The 8,367-nt window shown below is 42.2% G+C and overlaps 1 protein-coding gene across 1 annotated transcript in view; it reads left to right on the top strand.

Moving 5' to 3' along the window:
* The window catches only part of OSTM1 (osteopetrosis associated transmembrane protein 1), a 25,714-nt gene extending 17,825 nt beyond the window's left edge, over positions 1-7,889 (top strand). Inside the window, exons 2-6 of the mRNA XM_009893863.1 lie at positions 2,687-2,801; positions 4,720-4,817; positions 6,147-6,311; positions 7,125-7,290; positions 7,598-7,889. Coding sequence (XP_009892165.1) covers positions 2,687-2,801; positions 4,720-4,817; positions 6,147-6,311; positions 7,125-7,290; positions 7,598-7,653 — 600 coding nt within the window. The 3' untranslated portion in view covers positions 7,654-7,889. The remainder of the gene's footprint in view (positions 1-2,686; positions 2,802-4,719; positions 4,818-6,146; positions 6,312-7,124; positions 7,291-7,597) is intronic.
* Positions 7,890-8,367: the final 478 nt, after the last annotated feature.

Below are 8,367 nucleotides of genomic sequence, written 5' to 3'. Positions count from 1 at the left end.
CCGGCCGGGCTAGGGGCAAGTGGCTCCACCTGCTGCTTGCAGGAGCTCTGCTCCTCCGCGCGAGTAGAAAAACTTGAGTTGTTCTTGCTGATGTAGCAATACCCAAAGGAGCTGTCTGGCTCCCAGGTCATTCATTGTATGGCACTAACGAGGAACGCTGACAGAGCTTAGTTGCCTGGTGCTTCTTGGAAAATTGATGGTCTCTGAAGCTGTGGCAAGTGATGCGTGTCCTTTTTGGGGGGCCACGTCACAGTGTTCTTGGCTCCAAAGCTGGTGGGAGTGTGTGGCAGCAAACAGGAAGACCTGAGGGCTGGCTGGAGCCTGTGGACTCCCCCAGTGGGAAACCTTGACTGAAGCTGAGTCTTCTGTTTACGTCTTCCAGATTCTTGATCAGCTTTTTTTTCTTTTTTCATTTCTTAGTGTCGGTGGTGGTTCATGACTAGTGGTGTGCGTTGTCATCCAGTTTATTGATTTTGTAAAAGTTAGTCCCTGGGATGATGCAAGAATGACAGTAGTGGATCAGAGCAAAGGGCCTTTGTCTGTTCTCTGGTGATGGCTAGAAGCGAGTACAAGCAGAGAGTTGTGTGTTACCTGGATTGTGCTTCCAGTGTAGAGATTTCGAAGCTGCTAGAATTGATATTGACAAGAAAAACTTGTTGCTCTAGAAGCCAAGTTAAACTTCTGATGCTGCAGTGTTCTGCTGCAAACCGTTTCACAGCTTAGTTACCTGTCAGGGGAAGAAGTATCACTTTCTGGTTTGGATGCATTGTCTGTCTGTTTCCCCTCACCACCCCAGTGCTTGTATTGGAAAAGCGCATGGATGTTTGTTTGGTAATTGTCCTGTCCAGGGCAAATATCTAGCCAGTGGTCTCTTGCTTTAGTTTGCAAACTTGTAGTCTGTTTATTTGTTTCTCGTATGGAAGCTGTTTCATACTAGTGACTGGGTAATCTGAAAGCAAGAAATTGAGCATGTAATTCTCTTGGGTACTTTCAGCACAACATTTTGGCTAAGATTAGGTTGCCAAACATATCCCAGTGCTTACAATATGTATGAATTCATTGCAGCTGCTGTTCTTGAGTACTAGCAGCCTGGGAGGGCTGGTCTAATATGTCATCTGGAAGACACATCTGTATTGGAGCGTGTTTGGCTTTCCTTCTGTGCGTGGATTAACTAACCAAATAAATAAAGGAGGTGACCTCTTATGACCTCAGTCCATAACCGCAAGTAATCAGATATCTGATGTTTTTATCTTTGCCATCCTGCAATAGTTATAGTGCAATGTGAAAGAAGCAGCCAAGTTAAGTTTTGGACATCTCTGAAATGTCAAATCCTTCTCATTAGGCTTATTAAAGAATGAGCTTGGCAAGCATCTTTAAGGAATGGTATAGGTCATCTTGATTCAGTTTTGGGTTTAAAGTGATTTTTCCCACTCATGAGTCCATCTGGTGAGGAAGTTTCACAGTTAAAGGCCTTCATGAAACAACCAGAGAGTTTCCTGCAGAAGCAACTTTCTTGCATAACTGTTTGTAATTTAGTAGAAATGAAAACGGGTGAACGTGGGAGTTATCAGATGTGGCAATATTTGACTTCTGCAGTTGAGTCTCTAAGGGAAACTTCTTATTTAAAAAATAAACCTGTTTTAACAAAGAGAGGCAGAAACTGGATCTCTCAAAGCTCTGTAAGGAACATGTTTTTCGTTAAAGAGATTACTTTCTCATATCTCCGACGTCACTTATCAAAGAGGCTTTTGGCAGCTTTGGCAATTTTGAGGAGCGCTTAAGTCAATTTAGCAGCCAGAAACCAGAAGCTGGAGCACAGGAGTCACCTGACTGGAGGTCATGGTTTCGCATCAGTGGTTTCAGGGAGAAAATAAAGCTTTGAAGGAGAAAAGCATTGTTCTGAATTCTGATAGGCCTGTTTATTCTGTAACTGCGTTTATAGTCACTCCGTGGTTTTTTTATTAACTTGGTTCAGAGAATAAGTTGCTGTAAGAGTTGTGCCAGTGCCTTCTTTCAGGATGGGGTGCACTGGATGGCTCGGTAAGACAGATAAGCATGGTACCTATGCCTGGGGAGAATGAGAGCCTGGCCTGGTCGTGGGCTTGGGGAAGCAGCCGCAGGCGCTGCTTTGCGGAGGACTGTTGCGTTCCTGGTATTGCTGTATCAGGGGGAAGTTTGCTGCTGATACAGTACGTTGGTACAGCGGTTTCGGAGGTTGCTTTCTGTTGTTGGGGTTTGGTTTTGTTTGAGACCAGTCCGTTGGTTCAGCTCCTTCAAATACTCCTTCAGCCTAATGAAAATCACCCATCCTTCTTTCTGGCCACACATGCCTTGAGTTGGCTGCTGGGGCAGCAGCCCAGAAATGGGTGAATAAGAGCTGCTTGGCAGGGGAAGCCCTGTCTCTCTGCGTGCCTTTTTTTTTTTTTTTTTTTTTTGTGTGGTTCCATATTTTTGACTGACTCGCATGCAGTCTTAGTAGGTCTTCAAAGACCATGTGCTGTGCTGCTCATAGTGTGAATTGGAGGATCAAAAGATTTTTATTTTCCGTCAGTTCTGCTCTGCCTGTTCTAGAAATATTGATGTGATGCACTGGGATTGTTTAGCTGTGCTAAACTATGCTTGAAAATTTTCTCTTTTGTATTTTTAACACTTGATTGCTGTTTTTGTTGTTTCATTTTTCTTGTAGAATTCTTCTGAGAGCCACAATTGTGCCAAAAGCATCTTGACCTCAGACAGGCTGCAGATAGTTGTGACCCTTTCGGAGTTCTTTAACGAAACCTGGGAGGCAGCCAACTGTGCAAGTATGTGACTCGTTCTGTAGCTTTCATGCTACTGTTATGACTTAGCCCCTAAAATTTGCACAAATCAGAATTGTATGTATTTGTTTAAATACAGTCAGTAGATAACACAAAAATCCTAGACTAGAGCCACTTCAGTGAAGGGTACCAGAGCTTTTTATTCTGTAAGGCATACTGCCAAAATCTGAGGGCACTAGTGTGTTGGAAAACTTAGTTGTTATGTAAATATTTATTTTAAGCTATTCTTTCAAAAGGTAGTGTCCCGATTCTGGTGGGGATAGGATTAATTTTCACAAAAAGCTGGGACGGGACACAGCTGGGTGTGCTTACCCGAACAGCCAAAGGGGTATTTGATACCGTGTGGCATCGCGCTCAGTGTATAGCTGAGGGAGCTGCCCGGGGGGGGGCACAGGAATCACCACTGGGGAGTGGGCTGAGGCTTTTCCCAGTTCCTGTCAGTGAGCGGTGGTACATTAATTGAGTTTTATATATTCATTTATCAGTAGTCTTGTTGTTGTTTTCGTCTTTCCTTTCCTGTTAAATTGTTTTTATCTCAGCCCACAAGTTATGCCTTTTTCTTCGAATTCTCCTGCTGCTGGGTGGGTTGGGGGGCAGTGAGCGAGCGGCCGCATGGTTTTTTGTTGCTGGCTGGGGCTAAACCAGGTAGTCGTGTTAGTTTTGTTTGTCATCTACAGACCTTGCTGGAGACTTTCCTTGGCTTCATTGTGGTTTCTTCTATTTTTCTCTGTCTTCCCATTTGTAAAAAAATTTACATAAGACACTTTTCCTTGCTTGTTAATAAAATCAGTAACTTTGGAATGCTTACACATTGAAAAGTATCGGTCTCCACGGCCATTCTTTTTATTTCATTTTACAGGCGGAGCGTGTCCAGGTCTATCCCTGTATCTCACTGTCCCCATGCTGATGGTGCTGTGCCACGCTTACAGCTAAACTATGGCTTTTTGCCATTCCCCTGGTGTGGGAAGTGGGACCCTATGCTAATAGGTGCACTAGAAAACAGGGGGAGTAGCACTACGGAGTTGAGTGTTAAAGACGCTGGGTTTGCTGCAGAGTTCCTTGAGAGTTTGGAAGAGTTTGTTTTCGTTTGCGAGTCTGGGCTGTGTGAAGACTGGAAAGGCAGTACAGGAGGAGCTCTGTGGTCTGCGCTTTCCTGCCATGCTTAGCTTGTGACCTGTATGCTGCCTGCCCCGTGTTCAGCTGAGTGTTCGCACTCGGCACTGGTGGCGCTTCCTTCCTTTGTGAGAGTTTTCTAGGATGCTGCCTTGCTCTCATGATGCTGTTGCTGAACATCGAAATTCCCAAAACACTGTTGTTTTCAAGGGTCTGGTTACAGCACCTGAAGTGGGTTTGGATGGATGGAAGCAATAACATGGTAGGGTTGAGCCTGTGACTGGGAGGAAAGCCCCAGACTTCCGTTCAAAGCTAGTGAAACGGTCAGCTCTTTAACGATAATAACCTACACTCTGATTCTGCTGTTGTGTTCATGGTCTAGCTGTTTCATGGATGCTCTCCATTTCACCTCCACTGCTGGGGCTTCTGCTTTCACATAATGGCTGTTACTGTTGCTGGGCAAAGCCAGATTCAGGGTAGAAAATAAAAGTAATGTCTTGTTGTATCTTAAAGTCTAAAGATAATTCAGACCCCCTCTTCAGAAAGCTCTTGATAATAGTCTTCATCTTTCACTTAATCAAGGCCAATTAATTCTGAAATATGTTCTCGATGAAGGGTTAGGTCAGCAGGTCTGAGACATCAATGGCAGGCAGATAAGGAAACTGAAGTGTTGACTAGACCTGCCTTTATAGTCGAGAGCGCTTTTTGCAGCAGTGGAGTGTCTGGGGCTTGTCAGCGACAGAAATGTTAGAAATTAGAATATCCTGATGTTTTTCTTTCTCTTTGACAGATTGTTTAAAGAACAGCAGTGAGGGATTATCAAATTCTACTGTAGAATTCCTGGATTTATTCAATAAATCTCTGACATGTTTTGAACATAACCTTCAGGTATTTATGCTGTGTGTTTAAGAGAAGCACTAAATCCTCTAATTGCTAGCAAAATCTTATGTGTGCTGAATAAACTGCAGATATGTATTAAACAAACAAACTGCTGGTGAGTTTGTGAATTTTAGGCAGATAAAGCAATGATCTGTAAAACACAGATGTTTACAGATTGAGAGCCTAAAATTAATTCTAATTGATATTCACCTTGACTTCATTTTGTGTGTAATTGCAATGCTACTTCACATCAGAATTTCTGAATTCACAATAGTTGATAATTATATAGTAAGAAACATCATGTCTGCATGCTGCAAGTCTTTTTCTCCCTCTTCAGAGAATTGTTGTCTTCTGACTTAACAATTCAATCTTTAAATAGCCTTTTGATAATATAGACTACTTCAGAAAGACCAGTACCTTAAATCATTGTAGCAATTCTTTTGACTAGTAAAATTATGGGTAGACAACATTTGTCCAGATTGCAAAGGCAATATAATTCACTTAGTGAAATAAATATGGTAATTATCCTCAAAGAAAATGCCCTAAATAGCCAAAGAAATTACATGTATTCCGTTTCAGTTAGAACCTGGCCAAGTTCTGGGATCATTCAATGGTAAAAATGAGAAATGATGGGTACGAGACAATCTCTGAGAAAACAGTCTGGGGTTGTTTTATTGTTAGTGATTTCTAGGAAATGTGCCTTTAGTGCCCTTGGGCAGGAGCAGTGTGGACTGGCCTATTGATCAGTTCAAGTGTCTGAACTAGAACTTAACCCAGTGGTCGGTGGGTAGCTGATACAACCATTACTGGGTTAGAGTATCTTCAGAGGCTGTAGTTTTGTTTCCAACTGTGTCATATTGCATTCAGAGGTGGTGAAGGCCACAAATGAAAAGGATTACTTAATATGGCAAAGCCTGTCCCTGTCAATACAGCTCAGCAGTAACAACAGTTACGTGTTAGGCACAGGCAAATGAAAAGCACAGTATTAAGGAACCTGATCTCTGGCTTCAGAATAACATTTAATTACTAGTTTGTTTTTTTTTTTTTTTCTTTTTGGAAAGTGGTACTTTAAAAATAAGTGTTTTTTTTTTTTTTTAAAAAAAAAGCTGCTAGTTCAGGGAGCAGTTTGAGATGCATAATCTGCAGGAAATGGATCCTGTCCCTAGTGAATTAGAGTTGGTCCCTTTTCTTCCTGCATTCTCATGCGAGTTGTCTGTCTGGGTCTCTACTCAATCTAGGATGCTAGAAATCTGGATTTTGGTTCAAACTTGACTCTAGTTTTTAAATTTATTTTATAATGCCTTAAAACTCTGTGTGAATGTTGTTTTATAACCCTAGGGACAAACCATCTATCTGTCACCAAATAACTACACAGAAGTATGTAAAAACTGCAACGAAACCTACAAAATGTTGAATGACCTGTATAACAACTTGCAAAGGATGAACAGGCAAGGTGGTGAGTCTGGGCACTCCGCGCACTTGTGTATCGACGTGGAAGACGCAGTAAGTATTTATTAATACTCAACAGTGAGACCTTGTCATGGAGGCCTTTATTAACCTGTGCCATTTGCGTTTGTCTTGCTAGGGATTGCCTTTTCCCTTTCAGTGTGGGACAGCACGGGCAGCAGTGCCTTTGCCTTTGTCAGGCTGATGTCCCCAGGGGAAGAAGTTAGCTCGGAGGGGCTGTCTTGCTGGGTTCTGTCCTCAGTCAGTGCAGCAGGAGCATGACTGAAGCTCCTGATCACCCGAGTGCATTCCAGTTTGAGTAGCTGCACTTTAATTTCTTGTTACTGTGAAGGGGATGGATTTTAAAAAAAAAAATAATCTCTTAATCTTCTGGCTTTTAATGCAAAGCTTTACTGCTATTGTTCTAGCCAGTGTAATAATTGATTCCTTATTAGAGCAGCTGTTTCTAGGGGTCCTCAGCATTGGGAACATATGTTTGGAAAAAGCTTTGTTATATTGTGGGGTTGTAAATGGTTGGGCAAAAGGAGCGTTGTCGAAAGTGTGGGATTAGCCCTGTTCCCGCAGGCTGTCAGCGAGTTCTCTGGGAAACAAGCGTGTGGCAATGCCTACGGTATATCTGAGTGCAGCCTGGTTTTGAAGCTCCTGAAAGTTTTGATGTAAAATCTTAGCTCTGATTAAATTGTCTGTTTCTACATTTCCCGGGGTTTGCTTGCTTCCAAGGGGAGATCTGTTCAAGTGTTATTTTTTGAGATCGTATTTGAACACTCGAATGTCTTGAGGCCTGAGTGTTTGCTGCACAGCAAAAATGCATGTGCTTGCTTTCATGGCTTCCTTATGTTTTTCTTTTAGATGAACATCACTCGGAAGCTTTGGAGCAGGACTTTCAACTGTTCTGTTCCCTGCAGCGATACAGTCCCAGTGATTGCAGTTTCCTCCTTTATTCTCTTCCTACCTATTGTTTTTTACCTTAGTAGCTTCCTTCACTCGAAGCAGAAGAAACGGATACTCATTTTGCGTAAGTGATGGTGCTGGCATGTCACTGTTAGAGTTGGGTGGTGCCAGGGACTCGCTTGGCTCTTGTGGGAGAGGGGGCCCAGCCAGATCTGCCTGCAGCTGTGCTGACGGCGCTAATAGTGACTATTAGTCTGCTGCCATCCCCTGAAGAAGGGCGGTAAAGAGCTTCAGCCATATCTTTTCATTAAAGTTTCTGGACGTGAACAGAAAGCTGTTTGCAAGTCTGTGTCGGCTAAATAGAGGGAGTGAAGAGACTGGTTTTGCGGAATTCTTTGTGTTTAATTTTCATATAATTTTTCCCTTTCTAGCCAAGCGCATCCAGTCAAATGCCAGTCTTGTGAACATCCAAGAAAAATACAGCTGAGCTGCAAAACAAAACCTGAGAACTGCTGCTGGTATACAGTGGGTACAATTGTGTTGGAATGAGGCCGGCACAAAAGAGGAGTTAATTATGGTTTAGTGTAATGATACAGAGCAACACAAGTTAAACAAAATGCTGTCTGACTTCTAAGCGAGGATATTAACAAACATGACAAGGCAGGGCTGTGTGACACTGTATGGACTCTGGTTTTGAAAAATCTGTGGGTTTTTTTCAGTCTCGGGCTGAAGCTGGTGTTTTTCTGTTTCTAAGCTTTTGTACTTCCCATCAATAGAATAGCTACACTTCCCCTGCATGGTATTTTTCCATATTTATCATATTTGTTTCACAGAAACCTGAGATTCTGGATGTTTTTGAGGTGATTGTCATAGACAGACAAAACTCAAAATAATATTTGATCTTCCTGCTTGATACATTATGTTTAATTTCACAAAATATTCAGTCTTGCCAGACTTTGGATGGACAGAAAACCTTTTAAAAAAAAAAAATTCTTGTCTTTCCTATACCGATCTAAAGTGATGCTGCTGGTATCTGTAAAAAAACCAACAAAACCCAACAACCAAAAGGCATGAAATTTGCAGAGAAAGTGGTAATATATAATGTCCAAAGCCAGCAACAAAAGCAACAGAACTGCCAGTGCTAGACTTGAATAGTAGTCATTGATGACTACCGTATTCAGTTATCTCTGAAACAGGTATT

This window comes from Charadrius vociferus, unplaced genomic scaffold (assembly GCF_000708025.1).
Source record: "Charadrius vociferus isolate BGI_N301 unplaced genomic scaffold, ASM70802v2 scaffold129, whole genome shotgun sequence".
NCBI lineage: Eukaryota > Metazoa > Chordata > Aves > Charadriiformes > Charadriidae > Charadrius > Charadrius vociferus.
The sequence above is the reverse complement of the archived record's forward strand: the minus strand, read 5'-3'. Positions and strand labels throughout refer to the sequence as shown.